General features: G+C 39.9%; 1 protein-coding gene across 5 annotated transcripts in view; it reads left to right on the top strand.

Annotated features, from left to right (window-relative positions):
• The window catches only part of PLEKHH2 (pleckstrin homology, MyTH4 and FERM domain containing H2), a 101,680-nt gene that overhangs the window by 57,876 nt on the left and 16,800 nt on the right, over window positions 1-27,004 (top strand). For all 5 annotated transcript variants that reach the window (XM_089529177.1, XM_089529178.1, XM_089529176.1 and 2 more), the window contains 9 exons: window positions 1,091-1,177; window positions 2,890-3,048; window positions 4,904-4,984; window positions 8,851-9,030; window positions 9,889-9,997; window positions 14,060-14,172; window positions 15,570-15,749; window positions 17,510-17,607; window positions 20,488-20,665. In XM_089529177.1, coding sequence (XP_089385303.1) covers window positions 1,091-1,177; window positions 2,890-3,048; window positions 4,904-4,984; window positions 8,851-9,030; window positions 9,889-9,997; window positions 14,060-14,172; window positions 15,570-15,749; window positions 17,510-17,607; window positions 20,488-20,665 — 1,185 coding nt within the window. The remainder of the gene's footprint in view (window positions 1-1,090; window positions 1,178-2,889; window positions 3,049-4,903; window positions 4,985-8,850; window positions 9,031-9,888; window positions 9,998-14,059; window positions 14,173-15,569; window positions 15,750-17,509; window positions 17,608-20,487; window positions 20,666-27,004) is intronic.

Genomic DNA, 27,004 nt, shown 5'->3' with positions numbered 1-27,004 from the left:
TGCAGTCATGCTGGCCACATGATCAAAGCGTTGTCTTGGACAATGCTGGCTCTTCAGCCTAGTAACAGAGATGAACACTGCTCCCTACAGTTGGACACATACCTTGACAACCTTGTCAAAGGGGAATACCTTTACCTTTACTTTATGGGATTGAGACAGCTTTGGCAGATGATGCAGGAAACTGGACAGGGGGAGTGTGTTCCTGTTGATTCTCCTGAACCTCACAGCAGTTTCCAGTACCATCAACCATTGTATCCTTCTTGACCATTTTTCTGGGGTGGGACATGCGGGCACTGTTCTACAGTGGTTCCTGTCCTTGGAGGAGAAATCTCAGAAAATGATACTGCAGAATTCCTACTCTGCACTTGATCCAAGTTGATCTATTATTACAGGTTTTGTAACAAACCATGATCTTAAGCCATAATTTAGAATTTGTTTAACATCATGGCTGATTCACAGTTTGGATGAAGTGGAAAGTAACAGAGAATTTGAGATTTCTAGATTTACTTGGATACACAAGAAAGGAAGGAGAGAAGGGCTATCAGTGTGGAGAAACAATTTTTATGTAATCTTGGTTTCATAAGTGAATGTATAAACACAACCACTATCCCTGACTAAGTGATCTGTGCCCATGAAATATTATGCTATATTTAAAAATGCTTTAAGGCACAATAAGATTTGTGGTTGTTTTGGCTGCAACAGACTAACACAACTGCCCTGTTTGATGTTATTTTACAAGGGCAATTTAAGCATAAAATAGGTAATGGGGACAGAAGGGTATATATACCACCCTGAACCCCTTGGAGAAGTTAGGATATAAATGCAATAAATAGATATGTTAACTGTGACAAAATAATTTAATCAATCAAATATTTTACAATAGCTGTATGTAAATACTGAGCCATCTGAGGCGCTTCATTTATCTCAAACACTATTTAACTTGTAAATCTCATCATTGCCTCTTAGAATGTTGAATCTGCCATCAAAAACCTAAACTCACGTATCTGTTCTTGGACAATCAGAAATCTTTCTTCTAATGTTTTCTGCTGTTGTACATGAATAATCGCTTGTTTCACTTTTTTCCCTACAGAGTGATGTAATACGAAAACCCCAAGGTCAAATTGAGCTAAATGCCTCCAGCCGTATTATGAGAGGTGATGGAAAACAAACAGTTCAGGTGCTTCCTTAAAGTACTGTGTTTGAACTGAGGTGGCCTTTTCTGCCTGTGCCATGGACATGTGGCGAGTGATTTTGTTTTGTTTAGCTTACTAAATTTATGAAAAAGAGAGTAAAGACAAAGTATGGATTGAATAAGAGCTACTTCATTTAAATATTTACACTGAGATCTGCAGAGCAACATACCCTTGTGTGGGATTCAGCTGAGACAGTGGGTCCCATCCCAAACTACTTGACCTCAAGGATATTTTCCTTATTAATTTTCCACTGAAGTATAGAAACATTCATTTCACCCATTGGGTGTCTGTGGATACTAATCATGACTCACACCTCTTTTCCATTCAGATTACCTAACACAGAGAATGGGAAAACATCTCCTTATCGCTTTCCCCCCACTAGACTGGCCAACACAGCCTGCAGGCTGCATATCTGTTCCCCACTCCCATCTTTGTTACTCCCTTCCAATAAAGAAATGCTTTCATCCCAGAAGAGGTGTGGCCTTTCAAACAAAATTTCAGGATATGAGGTTAACTGTCCCATTCTAAAACCCAAAGTCTTCATCAGTTCCAGGTTGACCTTGTGTCTGGCCCTGCCTAAAAACAACAAAGGTCCTTATCTGCACATCATATCTGGCAGATCATGACAGCAGATCAATCCAGCACCATCCCAGATCAATAGATCCATACTGAATATAGCTTATTTATCACCTTCAAAATCAGGGCTTTGCCCTTCCAGAGCCTGAGTGAATTATCAGCACTTCTAGGGGATGGACCATATTCTCCTTTAAGAGCAAGGAAAGAAAGCCAAGCAATCTCAGCTCCCCACAGCCTAGCCACAGAAAGGTTTACTCAGACACAAGTATGAATCAAAGGGGCAAAGGAGATGGGGGCTAAGTGCCGGTTTAATGCTGCCTCTTTGAGCACCGGATCGGGACTGCAGCAACCACACGCCACAAGGAATCAAAGGAATCAAAGCGGATTCCAACAGTATAAATAAAACATCAAACAATGAAAAATTACAATTTTAAAAAACCCAAACCCCAACCCTCCCCCCCATGATAAAAACAGTAATCAACCTATAAAAAAATTAAACATTCAACATTCAAAGACCCAGATTTTAAAATACCAAGGTCTTACCTGATCTGCTATCCTTGGAAGCAGCTACTATTTTTCAAACCACTTTCCTTCTTAAACCACCTTCTATACTAATACAACCCTCTGTGATGAGTAGGATAGGGAGTTGGTAGGCAATTCCACCTCCACTCCTCTTTCCTATTATTGCTAGTAGTAGAGCTAGAGATGAGCCTGGACTGGCCTTCTTCCACAAATCTCTCCCTTGCTCTCCTAGTCTGAAGAGGAGACAATCTCTTTTTGGTTTCAGTTGTCTTCCAGAATGCATTAGGATGTTCCTGTTCAATAGGATTTTAAATGAAGTTGAAATTATTTTTGATTTACAGCATTTTCCAGGGATTCAATATATTTCTAATTGAAATTAAATATACTTTGAAATTTTACTCTCATATTTGTAAATACCTACTAAAGAATTGTTTTTTCTAATTTATTTGTTCAGTTAAAATACTTAGTAGCTTTCTCCTCTCTCTCAATGGAAAAAGCTGATCATCAGACTATACTTGTTAACTGCATAACTAGTACTATATGGCTAGGAGAGTGTGTATTACAAAAGTTCAATTTTATTTCTTCTGACACTACTCAGATGACTACTGAAAAAAGAACATATTACTTGACTGCAGATTCCCCAAACATTTTAGAAGAATGGATCAAAGTATTGCAGAATGTTCTTAAAGTACAGGCTGCAAGTCCACTTTTTATTCAACCAGATGTCAAACCAACTGTGAAAGGTTTGCTTACTAAGGTAAAAATTGTTATTCTCCAGTATATTTTTGTACCTTGTTTTTATATTAGCTTACTTGCTAATTAGCTTACTTGCTGTTCACCACTATGATCTTTGGAATAGTGGTATATAAATAAAACAAATTATTATTATTATTATTATTATTATTATTATTATATTGCATTTGCTTTCATAAATCAGACATTTTGTCATAGTAGATTGGATCAGGAGTGGCAGTGAATTTTAGAATCATTAAAATGTTTTAAGTTTTAATCGTTTTAAGTTTTAATCGTTCAGAGTTTTTAAAAAACTGAAGAGTTTGTAACATCAAATCTCCAGTTAATTAAGGCATGGCTTATTATGGGTTCACCACTACCAGCTTGTAGCTCTAAAACAAACAAATGGCTTCCTGGAAGAGTTTGTCTGGAGCTGTTAGGAGCAACAGTAACTTCAGACTTGAAACTTAATGATTGTCATGATATTTACCAATTAATACTTCAGTTTTGGAAGCTACAGTGGGGCTACACCTGTCCCCATCTGAAACTGCCCCCCACCCCCACACACACACACACAGCATGAACAGTTCCTGTTTTAGGCTTGCTAGCATCCTGAACAGGAACATTAATTTTAGGGCAGTAGTGAGTTATGTGAGTTATCAGGCCCTATTTGATATGTCATCCATGGGAGCAACTACCACTTTGCCACTCATCTTTCAAATCGCTTGGCCTTCCTAAACCACTCCTATAAGCAAGGCAAGTTTCTGTGATGAGTAGGAAACGGAGATCTGCCTCCAGCCATCTTCAAGGTTCTTCTGTCCCATATATGGGGTGTGCAGTATAGCCAAGCCTTAACACAAGAGTAGTCAGAAATTATGGGATTTGTATCCTAACAACATGCAGGACCAATGGTTTCCCACTGCTGCCCTAAAATTATTGTTCCTGTTCAAGTACAATTCAGTCATCTTGTAACTGGTTTGATTATTCTGACATACAGAGCTGGTAAATACTAGTGTCGTCTTAAACGCACATGCTCCTCCTCTTCCAGAGCAGCTTCAGAGAGTTTGGAAATGTTTGCTTCCATCTGAGATTAACCACAGTTGTTATGTTGTCCAAACTCAAACAATTGTGGTTAATCTTAACTATGATGTTTTTTGAGAGGGGAAGCCAACTTGAAGACATAATTTATGAAGTAGACTTGTTTCAGGTGGCCATAGTTAAGGGTTGGGATGGCACACAACTATAATTAATCCAAATCAGAGCAGAAACTTCTAATCTATTCATGTTCATTTAGGAGAGGAAAGGAATGAAAAAAGAGTGTGTGATTCAGGTAGAGGCTAATCTTGCTCTTGTAACTTCAAACTGTGTTTTAATGTTATTTCCAAATCCATCCACTGTGCTTATATTGCTCAGGAGTATATTTAAAGATTTGTTTCATTTTAGCTATATTTTTAAAATTATATTTTACAATACAATATATTGTTCTCATTGGTTTCAGCTGAACTCAGAGAGAAATCCAGCAAATGTGGCTTAAAAATTATAGTTTATTGATACTGAAATATAATAAACTGAACCCTAAATAACAATTCCTGACTTTAGTGGCTTCTAACAATTCAGGAGTTTCTTGTTTCCTACCATGTTCCTAGATACCCGGCCTCCAAAAAAGCCCAATTTGTTACTCCTATTTCTGCTCCTGCTATTGTTTATCTGTTTTGTCTATTATTTTAAGTTATGTTTTAAATTGTAAGTTGTTTAATTGTATTTTTTTGGGGGGGGGGGAGGATTGTAAGATTTGGGAATGTATGTTTTAATCTTGTAAGCCGCCCCAGTTGTATTATACCATATACTATCTAAGCACCCTTCAACTTTTCCACTCACAGGTGAAACATGGATATTCCAAGAGAGTATGGTGTATGCTGGTTGGGAAAACTTTGTATTATTTCCGTAGCCAAGAAGATAAGGTATGTCTTTTTAGCCTCTTGAGGAATTTATTAGAATTTATTTCTAGTCACTTATAATAATGTAGTCAGAAATATTTCTTAATTTGAGTCTTTACCAAACAATCCCTGTTCTCACAGCAGTTATGCAAATAATAATAAAATGGGAACATTCTACTTTCCAGGCAGCCATTACTGCAACTCTCTCAGTTGCAAAACTGGGGCTGCTGCCTCCATCCCACTCTCTTCTTAACCCTGTCTCCCTGCTTTAGGCCCTACCCAGCATGCCTTTAGGGGTCTTTTTTATGTGCTATTCCAGAGCTCAGCTGCCACAACTGAAGTCTTAACAAGTAAGAAAAAAGAAAGAAAATAAATAGAAATAATAAAGAAAGGTAATTAGGGTACTTTCGAATAACAAGGGGGATGGGGAAGGAGGGGACACTGATACCAAGTGTCTGGCAGTCATGCAGCTGCCCCAGGAATGACATTTCATACCTGGGGACTTGTGTGATTGACAGGGCATTCATGAGTTTCCCCCGTGAGTGAAAAAGAACAGGCCGAGAACAGGGCAGGTATAGGTCAGAAGTGTTGTGGTATGATGAGTATTGCAAAATCCTCTTTTTTTCTCAGTTTAACTGCGATTAAAAGCCTCTGTGCAGTAGTGTCTCTGGTTTCCTTTGAGGCAAAAAGACTATCGTTTTCTGTAGAATTATACCTACCGTATTTTCTGGCGTATAAGACGACTGGGCGTATAAGATGACCCCCAACTTTTCCAGTTAAAATATAGAGTTTGAGATATAATCGCCATATAAGACTACCCCTCTTCCAATGCATACCAAATAAAAATAAAAAAAAACATCAGATTTGATTTCAATATGGTAATTTTAATTCAAATGCTTATGACATGCGGGTACTTAGCAGGAAAACCTGTTGTATACAAAGCCTGCTTGGATTGGTCAGTTCTCCATGCTTGCCCAGCCCTCCCTGTCTCTAAGATTTTCTTCTACTGTATTTGCACAGCGCCACCCTTGCTGCTTTCATACGGTCACCGCATACGGAGGGTATGTGGCCACGGACGTTTTTGAGCTCCCCTCACCATATGAGACGACCACAGATTTCCAGTCTGGCTCAGAAGTTTCAGCCCTATAAGACAACACCTGGCGTATAAGACAACCCCCAACTTTTGAGAAAATTTTCCTGGGTTAAAAAGTAGTCTTATATGCCAGAAAATACAGTATTTGAAAAATTTTAAAAACGTCAATTTGCAATGTGATGCAGCCATAGTCATGTTAATCTGGAATATCAGTGTGCAAAGGGCTCTCGTAGCACCTTTGAAACTAAATTGTACGAAAGAGATTGTAGCATAAGCTTTCATAGACTTGGTAATTCCATCTCAGCAAGTAAACCAAGTCTAAAAAAACCTATTCTACGGCCTGATACAGACAGCCAAAATAAAGCTGCTTCAAGTCACTTTGCAAGTATGCTATTTAAATGATACATGCGTCCTAAGAGTCCAAAAGCCACACCAAAGCCGCGCTCCAGTCCTAAGGACTGGAGTGTAGCTTTGGTGCAGCTTCCAGACTCTTAGGATGCATGTATCATTTAAATAGCATACCTCCAAAGTGACTCGAAGCAGCTTTATTTTGGCTGTCTGTATAGGGCCTATAACTTCTTTTACAGTTACTCTCAAATGTGCTACAAGATCCCTTTGCATACTGATACATATATTAAATCGGTCACCCGTGGTCTGGTCCCTTACAGTTCCCACCAGCACCATCCAGCATTGGCAGTAGTCAGGGATGATAGATAATGTAGTCCCAGTGTAGCGGGTGAACCCCAAATCCACAAACCCGAAGGCCCGTGGCCTGCCAGAGGACAAGCAGAGTCAAAGAGGCCGAACTGGCTAGGATAAAAAAACGCTTTATTTTCTTGGCCAAGGGCAGCAGCACGCACACACACAGCAAGGTGGGCGTTATCAAAACTGCAGCCCCGAGGGCCTCTTGCCATCTTCTTTTATGCCCTTCTAACTCTACTTTTCCTAGCGTAAGCCAATCACAAAAGCGAAGCAGCATTGTGTCCTACATTTTCTTTTTGGCATTACATTTGCTTGGCATTACATTTGCTTGCTTGCTTGCATGGAGCCTGGAATGTGCACAGATAACTGTAAGATACATACTCGGCTAAGCTAGGCTCTTCAAGGCCGCTGGTTAAACACAGGCCATTGTATTCAGAGCCCTCCAGAGGAAGGAGGGGGTGATTATGTGAGTGTGTTTGCTACGGCCACACACAGAAAGAAAGAGTGGGGGCCAGCATAGCCCATTTGCACTTTACTCTGTAGGCTCAATCTATGGGCCTTCTGTAACTATTGATTCTTTTGCAAAGCAAAGTACAGAAGCAAGAAAGCATTATTATTATTGTGTTCCTCTCACCAGACATCTAGAAGTCACCAGGTTGTGGACAGCCAGTGTGATGCAGTGTGTATTGTGTTGGAATGGGATGTGGGAGAGTTTTGCTTATTCCTCATTTACCATTGAACCAGTTTTTCTCACTTGATGGGATCTATATCTTATGTTGTTGTAAGGATCAAGTATGGATGAGAAGAGCCTTGAGAAGAGCCTTGAACTCATTGAAAGAAAATAAATTTATAAAAGTAAAAAATTAAATAATACCTAATTTACATAGAAAATGCAGTACCTTCAGCATCTTTTAAAAATGTTATAATCTCATGCTTTGAGCTCTCAAGATGTTATTAGACTACCTGTTAGAAGTCAGCCTATTATTGTTGGGTAGCAGCCATTTATCTCCATCTCATTCAGTTGTAATATTTTGTAAAACAAGATAAGCGAATCAAAGTAAGCATTGTTTAACCACACTGTAACACACCCCCAAACCACAGTCCTTTTCTATGATGGCAGGCACCTGGGAGTTTTTATCATCTCACTGCTGCCACCAAATTATGTGACAAAAACCTTCTGAGGGTGGTCTTTACTCTATAGTAGCGTGTGTTTGCATTAATCATTCGGGCCAAGCCGGTTCTCAAACAAATACAAAAACATTATTTAAATAACAGAAGTATTTTAAATATCTTTTTTTATACAGATGGTATTGTATCTTTACTTGGCAAATCAGTTGTAGATTTTCACTACTCTCTCTCCCAGTAACAACCTAAAGTCAGCCACTCAGGCTATGCAATCCTTCAGGATCGTTCTAACCCCAAACTCCCTTTCTAGAATTGGGTTAACGCCGAGTCCCTTAAATGCAGACTCTTTCTAAAGCTAGTCCCCCTCTGGACTTAATAAGATAGGTCAGGTTATAAGCCCCTTTTGCTAGGCTTAACCCTCAGTTCCCCTCTGGAACTCCTAGAACTGTGTCTGTTCCCTGGACTCAACACCAACTGTCTCTCTCAACTGCCAACATTCAACTGCCAAAACCAACGGACACACGGAATGTTCAAAGGTCCCAGCCGACATTCTATTGGCTGGACCTCAGCTGCCTTCTGATTGGTCAGCTGGGTGTTCTCTGCGTCCCACACACACATTCTGTTGCATTGATTGAAATTGACCAACAGAAGAGAAGCAGAGTATGGTGACATCTTTTCTGTTTTTGGTCGTGGCCATGTAGCTCTTGTACTAACTAGTTATGCTGTCATTTTGCATTCCTTGAGGTAATTTAGGTCACAGTTCACAGAGCAATCTTCCATTTTGTTAATTAGATATTGTTCAAATATCATTTGAGGATTACAGCTGTGGGCAACTCAAACATATTATTCTGATCTATATTAGGAAAGAGATCAACTATAGTTTATCCTATCAAAATTTTAACCACACTTTTCTTTTGTCAGCTTTTCTATGTGTTTCCTCTTTGATCTTATTTAATGCCTTTACTTCTAGTTTCCTTTGGGTCAGATAAAGCTTTGGGAGGCTAAAGTTGAAGAAGTTGACCGGTCCTGTGACTCAGATGAAGATTATGAAGCCAGTGGCCGTAGTTTATTATCAACTCATTACACCATTGTCATCCATCCTAAAGAACAAGGCCCCACTTATCTTCTTATAGGATCCAAGCACGAGAAGGTAGGGAACTGTTTATGTTTATTTGGAGAGTTATTTATAGTTTACGTAAAACTGTACAAATTCAAAACTTTCTGTTTTTACAACCCAAAACAAATATGATAATTTGTTTGCAGTAAACTGAAAGAGAAACCCCATAGCAATAGGTTTATTTGGGGAACTAGTTACAGAGAATTTCCTCTTCCCCTGGCATATATGTATGGATTTTAGAAGTACGCACTTCCTCTGGCATGTATGTATGGAGTTTAGAAATGTGCACATAGATTAACTGTAGTTTCGTAGATTCTTTGAACTCAGGATAACTGTGATACAATAACTTGGGATATATCAGCTTCTAGTGATACTTTATGAAGATGTCATGTTTCTGCTGAGCACACTTCAAATAAAGCACATTTAAGGTATGAATTACATGATAAACTGAAGAATGTATTTGAGAAAGTAAACTTTAGTCTACCAAAGCTCATGCTGCCAACAAAGGTCCTACAAGATCTCGCTCCATAATGATAAACTAAAGTTAATATAAAACAGTAGCAGAAGCTTCTGAACTCCTCACAGCTTCACTGGGGGAAGAGAAGGGAAAGAAGTGGGTAGCACATGGGCCCAGGGAGAAGGTAGGATTATTCATGTAATCATGCTCACAGCTTGCAGGCATCATTTTATTGTTGTTAATTGCCATCGAGTCAGTTTCAACATCAAGTCAAGAGTGACCCTATGAATGAGACACCTCCAGATCACCCTATCATCTGGTCTATCTGGAATGTGGTGTTCCTCTCAAAAACTGTGTGTGTAGTTTTTGATTAATTCAAATTATTCATGTTAATTAATAAAAGTTAGAATAAAATTATAAGTTTTATTTCCTAGGATACTTGGCTGTATCACCTGACAGTTGCTGCTGGAAGCACAAATATAAATGTTGGGACAGAGTTTGAACAGCTTGTCTGCAAACTGTTAAACATTGAAGGGGACTCCAGTAAGTAAATATCTTTTATTGCAAACTACATACATTCCTGTCTATCTCTATGTATGGTTGCCAAAACGGGGAATATTTTGAATATAAATTAAAATTCAGTATAATTGGCCCTGTTGTTTTTCAGTATTATAAATGACAGAATAGAAGACATGTTATTCAATTTGCAGATGGCATCAGATTAGGATGGGTAGCTAATACCCCTGAGAACAAGATTAGAATTCAAAATGATATTGTGAAATTGGAGAGTTGGGCCAAAATGAATTTCAGTGGGGATAAATGTAATGTAAGACATTTAGGCAGGAAAAATGAAAATGGACAAGTATAGCATGACACCTGGCTTGAAAAAAGTACATGTGGTAAATATGAAAAGGATGTAGAGGTCTTAGGCCCAAAATAGATTGGACAAATAATGCATCTTCTGACCACTTTGGGGCATGGCTTTAGATGACGCAAGGAAGTCACACCAAGGCAGCAAAAGCTGGCCTTTTCAGGAGCAGATTAAATCTGCTCCTGCTGGCTGGCTGCCTGTTTGGGACTGCTGCCATGCCTGCTTTGAGAGTGGGCTGTTATGAGATTATTTTGCATTGTCATCAACCACAGGCTAATTTTTTCATTTATCTGAGTTGTGCTGATCCTCATTATTAACCTCACATTACACTAAAGTATATAAATTCATTTGGCCTTTGTGTGCTCAAGATGACATCCTGATGGGCAGCTCTCCAGAAATAGACACTTGTGTGTGTATAATGACTTGTCCTGGAGCTGGAACCCAGGTCTACACACGTAATTCATTTATGTTTCATATACACTTTATACATATAGCCTAAAGTTAATTTTATACATAATATTTTAAATAATTTTTTGCGTGAAACAAATTTTGTGTACACTGAACCATCAGAAAGCAAAAATGTCATTATTTCTGCCACCTATGTGAACGACTTTGAATTTTGGAATTCCAAATAAGGGAGATTCAACCTGTACTACTATTTTACATAGAATCATAGAATCGTAGAGTTGGAAGAGACCACTAGGGCCATCCAGTCCAACCCCCTGCCATGCAGGAATTCCAAATCAAAGCATTACTGTCAGGAAGTTCCTCCTAATGTTGAGGTGGAATCTCTTTTCCTGTAGCTTGCATCCATTGTTCCGGGTTCTGTTCTCTGGAGCAGCAGAAAATAAGCTTGCTCCCTCCTTGTAGATGTTATTTAACATCTATATGAAGCCGCTGGGTGAGATTATTCCGAGTTATGGAGCTGGGTGTTATCAGTACGCTGATGACACCCAGATCTATTTCTCCGTGTCTCGCTCGTCGGCCTCGAATTCTAATGGCATCTCCTCTCAATGAATGTCTCCAAGCAGTAATGGGCTGGATGAGGAAAAACAGATTGAAACTGAATCCGGACAAGACAGAGGTGCTCACGGTAGCGGCCCCAAAACCAAGAATTGGGTTGCAACCTCCAGTCCTGGACGGGGTCACACTCTCCTCTAGTGACTGTGTTCGCAGTCTGGGGGTGCTCCTTGACTCATCGCTCCTGATGATAAATCAGGTAAATGTGACAGCCAAGAGCGCCTGTTATCAGCTTCGGCTGATACACCAACTGCGCCCTTTTCTGGAAGTAAGGGATCTCGAGACAGTTGTACACGGGCTGGTAACCTCACGTCTAGATTTCTGTAATGCGCTCTACATGGGGCTATCCTTGTACTTGATTCGGAAACTGCAATTAGTGCAGAACATGGCAGCCAGAGTAGTGTCAGGAACATCAAGGAGGGACCATATTACTCCGGTATTGAAGTCCCTCCACTGGCTGCCTATTAATAATAATAATAATAATAATAATAATAATAATATGTTTTATTTATAGACCGCTATTCCGCGATGATCATAGCGGTGTACAGTAAAATCGTAATACAATACAAAATACAGTTAAAGGAGGGAGAAGTCTCGTCCTTCAGGCAGTCCAAGATGTTGCTGGTCTGCCTGATGGCTCCCTCTGAGGCCGAGATGACAGTTGAGGAGGGAGGGGCCTCTTCCTTCAGGCAGTCCCTGATGTTGCTGGTCTGCCTGATGGCTCCCTCTGAGGCCGAGATGACAGTTGAGGAGGGAGGGGCCTCTTCCTTCAGGCAGTCCCTGATGTTGCTGGGTCTGCCTGATGGCTCCCTCTAAGGCCGAGATGACAGTTGAGGAGGGAGGGGCCTCTTCCTTCAGGCAGTCCAAGATGTTGCTGGTCTGCCTGATGGCTCCCTCTGAGGCCGAGATGACAGTTGAGGAGGGAGGGGCCTCTTCCTTCAGGCAGTCCCTGATGCTTCTGGGTCTGCCTGATGGCTCCCTCTGAGGCCGAGATGACAGTTGAGGAGGGAGGGGCCTCTTCCTTCAGGCAGTCCCTGATGTTGCTGGGTCTGCCTGATGGCTCCCTCTGAGGCCGAGATGACAGTTGAGGAGGGAGGGGCCTCTTCCTTCAGGCAGTCCCTGATGTTTCTGGGTCTGCCTGATGGCTCCCTCTGAGGCCGAGATGACAGTTGAGGAGGGAGGGGCCTCTTCCTTCAGGCAGTCCCTGATGTTTCTGGGTCTGCCTGATGGCTCCCTCTGAGGCCGAGATGACAGTTGAGGAGGGAGGGGCCTCTTCCTTTAGGCAGTCCCCGATGTTGCTGGGTCTGCCTGATGGCTCCCTCTGAGGCCGAGATGACAGTTGAGGAGGGAGGGGCCTCTTCCTTCAAGCAGTCCCTGATGTTGCTGGTCTGCCTGATGGCTCCCTCTGAGGCCGAGATGACAGTTGAGGAGGGAGGGGCCTCTTCCTTCAGGCAGTCCCTGATGTTGCTGGTCTGCCTGATGGCTCCCTCTAAGGCCGAGATGACAGTTGAGGAGGGAGGGGCCTCTTCCTTCAGGCAGTCCCTGATGTTTCTGGGTCTGCCTGATGGCTCCCTCTGAGGCCAAGATGACAGTTGAGGAGGGAGGGGCCTCTTCCTTCAGGCAGTCCAAGATGTTGCTGGTCTGCCTGATGGCTCCCTCTGAGGCCGAGATGACAGTTGAGGAGGGAGGGGCCTCTTCCTTCAGGCAGTCCCTGATGTTTCTGGGTCTGCCTGATGGCTCCCTCTGAGGCCGAGATGTAAGGGATCTCGAGACAGTTGTACACGGGCTGGTAACCTCACGTCTAGATTTCTGTAATGCGCTCTACATGGGGCTACCCTTGTACTTGATTTGGAAACTGCAATTAGTGCAGAACACGGCAGCCAGAGTAGTGTCAGGAACATCAAGGAGGGACCATATTACTCCGGTATTGAAGTCCCTCCACTGGCTGCCTATTAGTTTCCGGGCCCAGTACAAGGTGTTGGTTATCACCTTTAAAGCCCTAAATGGCTTGGGTCCAAACTATCTCAGGGACCGCCTCCTCCCATATAATCCTCCCCGCACACTCCGGTCCTCTGGGAGGAATTTGCTGCAGCCTCAAAGAGCTAGGCTTTCGGCTACCTCCCAGAGGGCTTTTTCTGTTGTCGCCCCCAGATTGTGGAACGACCTGCCGGACGAGATCCGTCATTTGACATCTTTAGACAGCTTTAAAAAGGCTGTCAAGATGGATCTCTTCCGGCAGGCCTTTCCGGAATAGATAACCCTGGCCTCAGGAACCCTGTTCTTATGAGAGTCCCCAAGGTCCTCCTTGGAAATGCTACCGTAGTTTTCTGTTTTGTTTTGTTCTGTTTTGTTTTTGTCTTGTAATAATGTGTATGTGTTAATGTTGTTTAATTAGTTGGTTTTAATTATAATTGATTTAATAATTTTTTAAGGGGGGGAGGGAATTTTGATCTACTATGTACTGTATTTTATCGTTGTTAGCCGCCCCGATTGACCTCAAGGGGCGGGATATAAATAAACTTTATTATTATTATTATTATTATTATTATTATCAACATGACATCCCTTCAAATATTTAAACAGGGCTATAATATCACCTCTTAACCTTCTTTTCTCCAGGCTAAGCATCCCCAGCTCCCTAAGTCGTTCCTCATAGGACATGGTTTCCTCATAGGACATGGTTTGAATAACTCTCTCTTGTTTTTTCCCTTCAGCTTCTCAGATCTGGAGACATCCAACTCTCTGTCACAGCAAAGATGGGATTACTTCTCCTCTCACAACTCTTCCATCTGAGGCTTTGCAAACAGAAGCTATAAAATTATTTAAGGTAAATATTTGGTACCCTTCTCTTTATTAATAGTTACAAGTTATTCTGGAACATTTACTCCTATATTTGTTTGAAATGATGTAGCATAGGTATTACAGTGCAGTCCTATCTATGTCTATTCATAAGTAAGTCCCTAGAGTTCAGGTGGTAGTATTCTTGGATAACTGATTGCAAAATTGTCCTCTTAATTACCTCTTTCATATTTGTTCAATAGTGAAAATCATGAAAGTAAGATCTGCACATTGTTCCATATTTCCGCTCTTCAGAAAATAAAATTCAAATGGCTTTGATATTTTATGAAGTAGATAGAAATATAAACCTACCAGGGAATAGATGTCTTCAGGAATAAAAATAGCACACTGATTCAGATTGTTTAGACATTTTGGCCCAAGTTACCTTGAACTCACAGCAGGATAACATAAAAGCCAGGATCACCAGAAGCATAGAGAAATTGCCTCCATATTTCCAGTCTCTCTCTCCCCCCCCCCCTCTCTGTGTGTGTGTGTGTGTGTTGGGGGGAGTTGTTTTAGCAAACAAAACAAACCCAAACATTTAAAAAAAGCAAGGACAGGCGATGTGGCCCTCTTAGGGGCACAGGGAATTAATGCAGACCTCAAACAGCAGTCATCTTTTCCCTGAAAGGTCACTGTTGGTTAGAGCAAGCAGTACTGATAGATTGGTATAAAACAGTTTTCCATGTTCTAGTAATTTGGAGGGAGCAGGAAATAGAAGCTAAATGGTAATTTGCCCCAGTGGATTCACCTTCTCCCTCTCATGCAATTGGATAGCATAATTTCTGATGGAGAAAAACAAAAGAGTGGCATGAGCTATTAGCCAGGAAAAGAAGCAAGAGTCAAAGAACTGACTGACTTGTCATGGAGCTGGAACCCAAATCTAAACTAAACTTAGCTGAGGTGTGGGCATCCATCAGTAGCAAGAGGGCTGCATTGGTACCCTGGGGACCTTGGAAGGCTGCATCCCTTGCTGCACCCCCTCCTTTCTTTTTCTTTTTCTTTTTTTGCCTCCAGATGCATCTTTGGAGTCACTTTCACCACATTATGGGCCTTCTCTGGACTTAAAATGGTATTTGGGAGGTGTGCCAAAATTGCCTCTGACCTCCTAGGGAGCGTTTGAGGCAAGAAAAAAAACCTTCTTGGTGGAAAATTATTTTTCAAACAAAAAGTGGATCTGGGGGACCACAAAAAGGCGCACACTTTTCCCATTCCTGTTTATTACTCCATAGTTATGCATTAGTTTCTCATTGCTTCAAGAAAACAAGATTTTGATCTCACAAGTATATAACCTTTAAAATGTTTGTAGTGTACGTTTTATACTTTCCCCCTAAAATAGAATTATTGAAACGTAAAATTTAGAACTTAATTTTGTTGTATTTTCAGACCTGCCAGTTGTTTATAAATGCTGCGGTTGACTCTCCTGCCATTGACTACCATGTGTCTTTAGCTCAAAGTGCTTTACAAGTGTGTCTCACACATCCAGAGCTGCAAAATGAAATCTGTTGCCAGCTGGTTAAACAGACAAGAAGAAGGCAACCACCTAATCAGATAGGACCGATTCAGGTATTAAATGCTTTTCAACTAAATGTTTGCTTTTAAAAATTATTATTTGTGACAAATAATAGCAAAAAAATCAATGCAACCAATAAAGGAAAACAGGAGGAAAATAAAGCAAGACATTTCAGCAAAGTATCTGTTGCACCTGTACTTAGGTCCTGAAGGTATAACAACTTAGGTTTCCATAATACTAGTGTATACAGTAGGAAACCAGAAATGGAGAACACCAATGGTGGTTGACATTCAGTGTCAGAAGAACAACAACAACAACAACAAAAACCCATCCATATAGTTACATGGCATCACTCATTGTAGGTGCTGTGCAAGAGGTGATTGCTCTCTCAAAAGCATGAGTTCAGCTTGTGAACAATCACCAGGAACATCAGATTGCTCATGATACAGTCCACTATCAATAGAATAATGTAGATTAAAAAAAGTTAAAATACTGAGGTGATTGATTAGTTTTAGTCATTTTCAAGAAGCCAAAAAAGGAGGAGGTAAACCTCAAAATGATAACCATTGTGGCATAGTGTTTTGAGGATTGGACTACCAACTCTGAAGATTCAGGGTTTAATTCCCCACTAGAGCATAAAAACCCACTGGATGATCTTGGCCAAGTCACATGATCTCAGCCTCAGAAGAAGGCAATGGCAAACCTCTGAAGAAACCTGCCAAGAAAACCCCATGCATTAAGGTTGCAATAAGTTGAAAATAACTTGAAGGCACACAACAACAACAACAAACCTCAAATTGAGGCTGGAAGTAATTTTGCTTTCTATTATTTTGTCATGTAGCATGCCCAGTACCTTTTGTTGTTATTGTGTGCCTTCATGTTGTTTCTGACTTATGCCAACCCTAAGCTGAACCTATCAGGGTTTTTTTCTGGACAAGATTTGTTCAGAGGAGGTTTGCCATTGCCTTCCCCTGAGGCTGAGAGCATATGACTTTCCTAAGGTGGCTTTCATAGACGAGCAGGGAATTGAACCCTGGTCTCCAGAGTTGTAGTCCAACACTCAAACTACTACGCCATGCTGGTTCTCGTAGTGTCTTTTTGTGTGTCATATTTTTCTCTCAAGTGATGTGACTGTAAGAATTACATTTACTGAATATTAAAAAAAAATGAGCTGGAACAGGCAGCCCAAAAAAGCCAACTTCTGGGCGTGATTGACACATGGCGTTTAGACGCCACATGTACGGATGACGGAGGGAAAACACCTTGAAGCCCAGGCTGCCCAGCCATAGGTGGGTGGCATGATGACGCTCCAGCGGCTTGGCATTTACACGTTGCACACCACCAGAGGGTCATGATGTTGCCATGGGGCCGCAGAAGGGTGGGAAAAGCCAGCTTTTCCCTGGCCAAAAAGCAGTTTGGGGCCGGGGCGTGTGATTGCCATGGCCTCAATCCATCTTCGGAAGGGCCGTCCCTTCATGACCCTCTGTTTTGCCACAATGTTATAATGATTATTTATATTTATACTAATATGTAAATTGTATATACCATCCAATATCACAAAAATGTAAAATAGATAATAAAGATAATTCTAAATAAATATCCATTGGATCTCCTATCTTTTAGTTATTCTGTCCCAGATCCAGTCTCTCTTAGCACTGCTCTCCACCCTCATAGGATCTACTGCTACACATTTCATGAGAGTTGATTTCTTAACTGCTTAGTGCCCACCATGATCACAAGTCTGTTTGTACTGGAGATGATTTGCTTCTGAAAGAAATGTCAGGCAATGATGCTGTTTTTATTCCTTGTGCAGGCCTGGCAGCTTTTAGCACTCTCCGTCGGACTCTTTCTTCCACAGCACCCCTTCCTTTGGCTCATCAAACTTCACTTGAAGAAGAATGCAGATTCCAGGTAAGCTTTATGATAGATAACCCTACTTTGCTTTTTGTAATTACCTAATAGTGTTTAATTATCTTAAGAAAGTTTGAAAAACAAAACATTTTTGTGAAACATTTGGATGAATCTGCCATGCAGAATCATGGGTTCTACAGATAGTCATATTTATTCTTAATAATGGTCCTTCGGCATTTCAGTTAATTTATATATTTCATATTAGTTAATTGGTAGAGTGATAGAAGTCCTTCATTTTGTCATTTATCATCCCTGTATAAGTTAATATGGAAATATGATAATAAAACATACATTGTAGAATTGTTTCCTGTCAAAATTTGATCATCAGTATTAGCCCATTATTCTTTTTTTCAAGTGTGAACTCAGAGTATGATAGTGGGGAAAATTACTGGGTGTATCCTTATTGTTCTACGTTTCTAATATGAACAGTATGAATCCCACATCGGCTGAGGGCTGATCTCAACGCCAGTATTTCTCCAGATCCTGTAAGAGAGGCTTCCAGAGCTTCTGTGGATTACATTAAACTGGATCACTTTGAGTTTGTGAATAGCGAGGAAGTGGACAAGATTCTCCGAAGTGTTAGGAAGACAACATTCTCTCTCGATCCCTGTCCTTCATGGCTGGCGTCCCAGGGGGTAACAGCCGTAACTTTTATGTTACACCGTATAATTAATTCATCTTTCAGGGAGGGGCGTTTTCCATCTAGCTTAAAATCAGCAGTAGTAAAACCTCTGCTAAAAAAACCCTCCCTGGACCCCCTGATTCGGAATAACTATCGGCCTGTGTCACTGCTGCCTTTTCTGGGGAAGTTGATCGAGAGAGCAGTTGCCTTCCAGCTTCAAGGGATCTTGGAAGAAACAGATTTTCTAGACCCATTTCAAACTGGCTTCTGGGTGGGCTATGGAGTTGAAACTGCCACGGTCGCCTTAGTCGATGATCTCCATCTGGGCATGGACAGGGGAAGCGTGTCCCTGTTAGTGCTTTTGGACATCTCAGCGGCTTTCGATACCATTGACCACGGTATCCTTCTGGAACGCCTGAGGGAGTTAGGTATCGGAGGCACTGCGCTCCAGTGGTTCCGTTCCTACCTCTCGGGTAGATTCCAGATGGTGCAGCTGGGGGACATTTGCTCTGATAAAAGGGAACTTACATCTGGTGTCCCTCAAGGAGCTATTCTGTCCCCCATGCTATTCAACATTTACATGAAACTGCTGGGAGAGATCATCCGGAGACACGGGGCGCGGTGTTATCAGTACGCTGATGACACCCAAATATGTTTCTCTGTGTCTCTGACTGATGCAGTGACTAGGGATGGCATCTCCCCTCTAAATGCCTGCTTGGAGTCGGTAATGGGCTGGATGAGAAAAAACAAACTCAGCTTGAATCCAGAGAAAATGGAAGTACTAGTGATAGGCTCTCCCAGTCCGGGTGGTAAAATATGCCCACCTGTCCTGAATGGGGGCACGCTCCCCCTGAAGGACTCAGTTCGCAGTTTGGGGATGCTTTTGGACTCGTCGCCCCAGTTGACTTCTCAAGTGGATGCGATGGTCAGAAGCACCTGCTACCAGCTTCGGCTGATACGCCAGCTGCGACCCTACCTAGGCCGGGGGGACCTTGAAACAGTGGTACATGCTCTGGTGACCTCTCGATTGGATTTCTGTAATTCGCTCTACATGGGGCAACCCTTGTACCAAACCCGGAAGCTTCAGCTAGTGCAGAATATGGCAGCAAGGTTGGTCACTGGATGTTCCAGGGCTGACCATATAACACCGGTTTTGCAAGATCTCCATTGGCTGCCTGTTCGCTTCCGGGCACAATACAAGGTGTTGGTTATAACCTATAAAGCCCTAAATGGCTTGGGCCCAGGTTACTTGGAGGACCGCCTCTCCCCATATATTCTGCCCCACACACTTAGGTCAGCCGGGAAGAATTTGCTGAGGATCCCGATGGCGAGATGTGTCAACCTCGCAAAGGGCCTTTGCCATCTTGGCCGCTAGGATCTGGAACACCCTTCCCGATGAGCTCCGTTCCACCACCTCCCTAGATCTCTTTAAAAAGAGACTCAATACCTTCTTGTTTCGGCAAGCCTTCCCCGATGTTCCTTGATATGTACTGTATTATTGACTGCTCTCAGCTAGCCTGGATTTGATGTAATGGTTTTAATTTGTATAATTGTAACGTTTTTATTGAAGTTTTATTTATGTATTGCAATTTTTAGTCTGTATTCTGTATTTTGTCATTGCAATACTTACTTGTACACCGCTTTGATCACTGTGGAAAAGTGGTTTATAAATAAAACTTCTTCTTCTTATTATTATTATTTAAGGGTTACGGTAAAAATATTTTAAAAACATTGTAATATGTCTCCTTTGGATACTAATATACTGAGGAATGAAAGGTAGCATTGAATATTCATTTAAGAAGAGGCATACCAGGGTCAGCTCCTTGAGGAAAGGCAGGGATCCAGTGCAGCAGGTAATTGGAGGAATGAATGCTGGGGGGGGGGGGGGGGAATCTGTTCTGGTTGCCAACAGATTCCCCCCTCCCAAAACACACACAGTTTATCCTTGTTTTTTCATCAGTGTGAACTCTCAAGCTTTCCCATTTTCCCCTTTCTGTTACAACTTCAGGCAAACAAGATGCAAAAGTTAAAAACCATGCTGCAGAATATTTGTTTTGTACATAATAAAAAGCACTAATCTCTAGTCACCTGTGGGACTCTCTATTTTCAAGTCTGAATTCCAGTAACGTAGCTGTGAGGAAAGATCCAGAATAGATTATGATATGAAATGTTAAGCCCTTTTTTATATGTTAAATAACCTGTAGCAAATTTTACTGTTGTTAAATTTTATGTTTTTGGTTCTTGTCTTATACTCACAGGACTGAATTTGGAAAATATGCTATTTACTGCCAACGCTGTTTAGAAAGAACACAGCGGAATGGTGACAGAGAAGCCAGACCATCAAGAATGGAAATTCTTTCTACACTTCTAAGAAATCCTTATCATCATTCATTACCCTTTAGTATTCCAGTGCATTTCATGAATGGCATATACCAGGTAGGTATTAAGCATAAGACAGTATATGACCATACAATGTTGTGGTGGGCTGCCAATCAAATCACAAAGATGATGAAGTACTAACAATATATAAAGATACTCTAGCTTTATAAAGGTAGGTACTCTTCTCTCCGTCCCAACACCATCACAAACACAGTTGGTGGGGACGCGAGAGAGGGCCTTCTCAGTAGCTGCCCCTAGACTCTGAAACTCCCTACCCAGGGAGATCAGGATGGCTCCCTTCTTGATGGCCTTCCGCCAGCAGGTGAAGACCTACCTATTCACACAGGCGTTTAAGGAATTGCTATAAGGACAGGCTGGGATGTTGGACCATTTAAAACATTTGTTACAGTTTCCCCCCCCCCCCCTTATTTATAGTTTTATCTTTTTAAAATATGTTTTATTCTTTTAATAACTGTTTCTTTTATTAAACATAATCTTTACATATATATATACATCAACAATATTTGTAGCTCAGCCATAGTCTCAAATTAGTCTCATCCCCCCCCCCCCCCCAGACAAACAAGACAAACCCCAAAACAAAAACTCATATACGTAAGCTTAGACATAAAAGAACTAAAACTGAACATCCGGTATAACATCCCTCTGTTTAACCTTATTGAAAATTATTCTATTTTCCAGCATTTCTAAAACATATTCCCCGTTTCGTGCATAATATTTTCTGCTTCATCTCTCTACAATGTTTAATTTTCTATTACTGTTTTATTATACAAGGCTATTATCCTTTAGATCACCGTATTCTAGGAAATTGTCAAAATCTCTTATCCTCCCTTATACTTTACGTCAAGGAGGTCTTTTCCATCTTAACTCTACCATCCAGAAGAAGAGGAAATGGAGATGTGCCGGAGAAAAAGAGACCATAGGATAGTATAGAAGATTTTTTCTGTTTGCTTCTGTATTTCATTTCTATATCCTCTTTAAAGTTTAATATCCTTGGTCATTCTTATTTATCTATATTAAAACCATCGTTTTTCACAAAATTGTAGCAGTGGTTTCCATACATTTTCATACTTATCTACATCTCTTAATTACATAGTAATCATATCCATCTCTATCACATCCATTACCTTTATCAACCATTCATCCATATCAATATCATCCTGATTCTTCCAATTTTTAGCAATTGTAATTCTTGCTGTGGTAATAAGATATAATACAGATTTCAGAAATTTTCTTATCCCTTTGTCTTCAATGAAATTCAGCAAATACATTTCTGGTATTAATTTGACATTTAAATTATATATTCTCATTATACTTGTATGTACTTCTTTCCAAAATTTTTGAATAATTGAGCAAGTCCACCACATTTGAAAAAAGACCCATAATGTTTTTTACATCCCCAACATTTTCCCTCCCTAGTTTTATACATTTTTGCCAATCTAGCCGGTGGAAGATACCATCTGTGTAGCATCTTGATAAAGTTTTCTTTTATATCTACACACGCTGTAAAATCCAAATCTTTGCCCCATGCTCTTTCCCAATTTTCCAACTTAATATTTCTGCCAATATTTTTTGCCCATTCAATCATGCTGGATTTAATGGGTTCTTCTTCCACCTCTATTTTTAGATAGAGTTTATATAACTTTGGAATCATCCCCTTATTATCCTTATTATCCTTCAATAATAACATTTCCAGATCCGTTTTTTCCATCTATTCCTCTCTGTTTCATGTCATCCTTAAATCTTTCCAGCAGTTGTCTATGTGTAAACCATCCCAGATCTATACCCTCCTGTTCCAATTGTTCCTTGCTTTTCATTGATACCTTCCCCTTCTCACTTATCACTAAATCCTTATATTTCAGCCATCCTTTATCTATTAATTTACTCCTTTTCATAAAAGCTTCATGCGGTGATGTCCATGTCAGGATATGTGTATATATTTTTTCTTTTTATTTCACCCAGATTCTCAACAATGTTCTTCTAACTATATGATTGTTGAAGTCTTTATTTTACACTAATTTCCCATACCATAGGTATGCGTGCCATCCATATCTAATGTTGAAACCTTCCAAATTTAACAAATTTTCATTTTCTAGCCTAATCTACTCCAGAATCCATTCAAGGCAATTTGCGTGAAAGTATAGTCTTAGATCTGTTAATGATAGTCCTCCTGTCTCCCTTAAATCTATTAGTGTCTTCCATTTAATTCTTGATTTTCTCCTGGACCATATGAATTTTTGTAGATCCTTTTTCCAGTGATTAAAGAATTTTTTCATTCAATATGATTGGTAAATTCTGGTAGTAATACATTAGTTTTGGTAAAATGTTCATCTTTATTAGTGAAATTTTTCCCATCAATGACAGCTTTAATTTTGACCATTTTACTAGTTTCCTTCTGATCTCTTGCCATATTTTTTATAATTATTGTCAAATAATTCCGAATTTTTATTAGTTAGCTCAATTCCTAAATATTTAATTTTTTTCTGAATTTGAATGTTTGTCATCTCTTGAAGTTTCATCTTTCTTTCTTCATCCATATTTAATGTCAGCATTGCCAATTTGTTTTTATTTAGTTTTAGTCCCGCCCTGTATCCGTATTGTTCTATTTTTTCAATAGCTCTAGGGATGTTCCTTAATGGTTCTTCTGTGATTATTGCTATGTTATCCGCATATGCCAAAATCTTGATTTCGTTACCTTTTATATATGTTCCTCTTATTTGTTTCTCATTCCTTATCTTCTTACATAGAATCTCCAGACACATGATAAAGAGGAGCAGAGACAGTGGACATCCCTGTCTCGTTCCCTTTTCGATTTTAAATTCTTCTGTTTTACTTCCATTTACTATTATTTTTGCCTTTTGATCTTTATATATTTGCCTTATCCAATATAAAATGTTTTCTCCCCAATCAAGTTTTTTAATAAGTTCAAATAAAAATGTCCAGTTTAAGTTGTCAAATGCCTTTTCGGCGTCTGCAAATAATATAGTTGATTCCTTTCCAGGATTTTTTTCGTAGTATTCAGTCAAGTTGATAGTTATCCTCATGTGTTGTTTTGTATGTCTTTTTGGGAGAAAGCCACATTGATTTTGACGAATCCAATTATTTAGTATTTTTTAAATCCTTTCAGCTATTATAATTGCAAATATTTTATAGTCACTATTTAACAGGGATATTGGCCTGTAATTTTGTATGAGTGTCTTGTCCTTTCCCTCTTTTGGTATTAGCACCACGTTAGTCTCTTTCCATGTGTCTGGGATTCCCTCCTTGATTATATCATTTAATGTTTTTTGTAATGGTTCACATAGCTCCTCACAGAAAATTTTGTGAAATCCAGCTGAAAATCCGTCAGGGCCTGGTGATTTTCCATTTTTCATTTTGTTAATTGCTTGTTTAATTTCTGTTGTCGTTATTTTACTATTCAATTGTTCCTTCAACTCTTCTGTTATTTTTAATTTATCTATGTCTTCCAAATATCTCTGTATCTTTCCCTCGATCTGTTTGTCCTCTGGTTGTCTTTTATATAGTTTTTGAAAGTATTTCCAAAAGATTCTCTTTATTTCTTTCAATTCAGTAAAGCTTTCTTGACCTTTTATTTCGAGTATCATGTTTTTTTCTTTTTTCTTCCTCACTTTCGTTGCTAGATATCTTCCAATCTTATTTCCAAACTCGAAATGCCTGTTTTAGAAATTTCATCTTTTCACTTAATTCTTCCCCCATTTTACTATCTAATTGTTTTTTCAAAAATGCCATTTGTTTTTTAAGATTTTTATTTTTCCCTCCAGAATCCATTAACTCTTTTTCTGTTTCTTGGATTTTATCCGATATCTTTGTAATTTCCATGTTTCTCTCTCTTTTCTTTTCTGCACTTTTTTTCATAATAAATCCCCTAATCACCGCTTTCAATGCATCCCAAATTACTTTCATCTTCATATTAGGGTCCATATTCTCTTTGAGATATAATTTAATTTGTTCTCCAATTTGTTTTTTAATTCTTTCATCCTTTAATAAATTCTCATTTAGTTTCCAGGCAAAATCCGTCTTTGTTTGTTTTATCTCTAATACAATTTGATTATGGTCAGACATCTTATTAATCTTTATTTTTACTTCTTTTATTTCATTGATAAGATTTTTTGAAATGAAGAACATGTCGATTCTTGAAGCCAAATTATGTGGGGTTGAGTAGAATGTAAAGTCCTTTGTATTTTGAAATTTATACCTCCATGGATCCATAAGTGGAAAATATTCTTGTAATTCGAAAAATTTGTTAGGCAGTTTCCCTTGTTGACTTTGTATTTTCTTTTTCGATTGTCTATCTATTTTGGGCTCTATCACACCATTCCAGTCACCCATGTATATATGTTGGTCAAAGTCATATTTTTGAAGTTGTTTTAGCAATTTCTTATAGAAGTTGCCTTTATTCTGTAGTGGTCCATATATACCCAATATCAACGTTTTCTTTCCATTTAGTTCAGTCTCGATTCCGATATATCTTCCATTTACGTCATTCAGTATTTCCTTAATAACTGTAATAATTTAATTCCTTTTTAATGTACTTATTATTATTGTTTATTTTTTAATTTAGTTTAGTTTTTTATGTTTTTAACTGTACTGTTTTTAAAGCTGTGAAGCCTCTCAGAGTCCCAGTCCTAGGAAAAGAGTGGGATACAAATAAATATAATAAATAAATAAATAAATAAATAAATAAATAAAAGCTTTAATTCCTTTTCTGTCAAGAAAAAGATAATCAGATTTGGCCAACATTTCAGAATAAATACATACTTGTATCAGAATTACTTAATATAAGTTTCAATCTGTGAAATGTCTAAAATTCCAGAACATTCCATTTCCATTCATTTTTCATCCATCCTCTATGTTCCTTCTATCTGTTCTTTTACTTATCATTTTAAAAGAGTAGTGCAACAGTGGCCGGTTACAAACCGGCAGTTGGGACGTCCTCTGGACGTCCCATTTTAAAAAAGGGGCATCTCTTATAGACGCCCCTGAGTCTAGTATGGACTGTGTCCGTACAAGATGGCGGCGCCCCTTCCACATGGGCGCCGCCATCTTTGCGTATCGGACGCTGAGCGTCCGTACGCGTCGCGCCGCTTGTGACGTAGCGAGCGCGCCCCTGGCGCCTCGCTACGTCGCAAACGCGACGAAAAAAGAAGCTCCATTTTGGAGCTTCTTTTTCGGTCCGCGCGGGAGTCGGGCCGTGTGAAGGCTCCGGCTCCCCCGCGGACCAACTGGCGGCGGCGGCAGAGCGCCGCAAAGTGGCGGTCTGTACCCCGCCAATATGTTCTTTTTCTCTTCTCACTAATATGCCCCACAACTGTCTGCCCTGGAGTATCCTTGAAATCACCTCCCAGCAGATTTTAAGGGGAAGTGGCTTCAGGGAAGAAAAGGAAATCAACTCTCTTCCAATTCCACTGCCGAAAGCATTTCCTGTCAGGGATGATGGGAGTTGTAGCTCTACACCTCTGGCTCGAACTCACCACCTTGTTACGCACCGGCGCTGACCAGTTTTGGTCAGTGGTTAAAGCTTTGCTTCAAAAGCAGCAGAGTTACAGAGAATAGGCTGAAGACCCTGACAAACTCTCCAAGCCTTCTCACTCTTGCTTCCACAGAAGTCTTCACATTTCTTCAGGATCCAGCTGGCTCTTGTATCTTCACCCAAGACACCAGACAACTCAGTAGTCTTATATAAAAGATCTACTTTATTCTACTATATACAGCTCCAAAACTATCCAACACAACAATACTCCTCACAACTACTATCCACTACTACCCACAAAATACATTGGGATTCATAGTCATTATTATAGTCCTTGGATCATACCACCCACTCTTGTCAGTATCCACCCAGTGGGCGTGTACATCCATTCTCATTGGTTCTCTTGTTTCTACCCAGAATTAATGATTTCATTATCTCAGCCTTGACCACTTAACAATTCTCAGGTGTGTTCAATTATCCACTTTACATTTCTGTCCTTGGCATTTAGGACTTGCTAATTGCATTACCTTTTACACCTGTGTGGCTCCTAATTGCTTCTGCTGAGTCACCCTGACTCTCACATACAAGTTTTATTTCATTCACTGTATATCCCATGTTGCTTTTTCCTTAACATTTCCATCACTAGCAAAAGCCACTGATGTTACCCATATCTATTTAATGATATCTATACGTTAGTAAATGGAAATGGGCAAAATAGCGAAAATCAGTGTGCATGTACATTCCAATTTGCATGGAATGAGTTACGATAAAAGTCTTTGTAGCAATGTTTTCAATATATGATAACCTGTTATTTTTTTTGTAACAATAAAATAACTAGGTTCTCCTCTTCTATGGATAATTCAGGAGTGTTCACACTTCTGAGAGTG

The sequence above is a fragment of the Sceloporus occidentalis genome, unplaced genomic scaffold, assembly GCF_023333645.1.
Source record: "Sceloporus occidentalis isolate IW3139 unplaced genomic scaffold, rSceOcc1.0.p SCAF_6, whole genome shotgun sequence".
NCBI lineage: Eukaryota > Metazoa > Chordata > Lepidosauria > Squamata > Phrynosomatidae > Sceloporus > Sceloporus occidentalis.
This window is presented reverse-complemented; position numbering and strand designations above follow the sequence as displayed.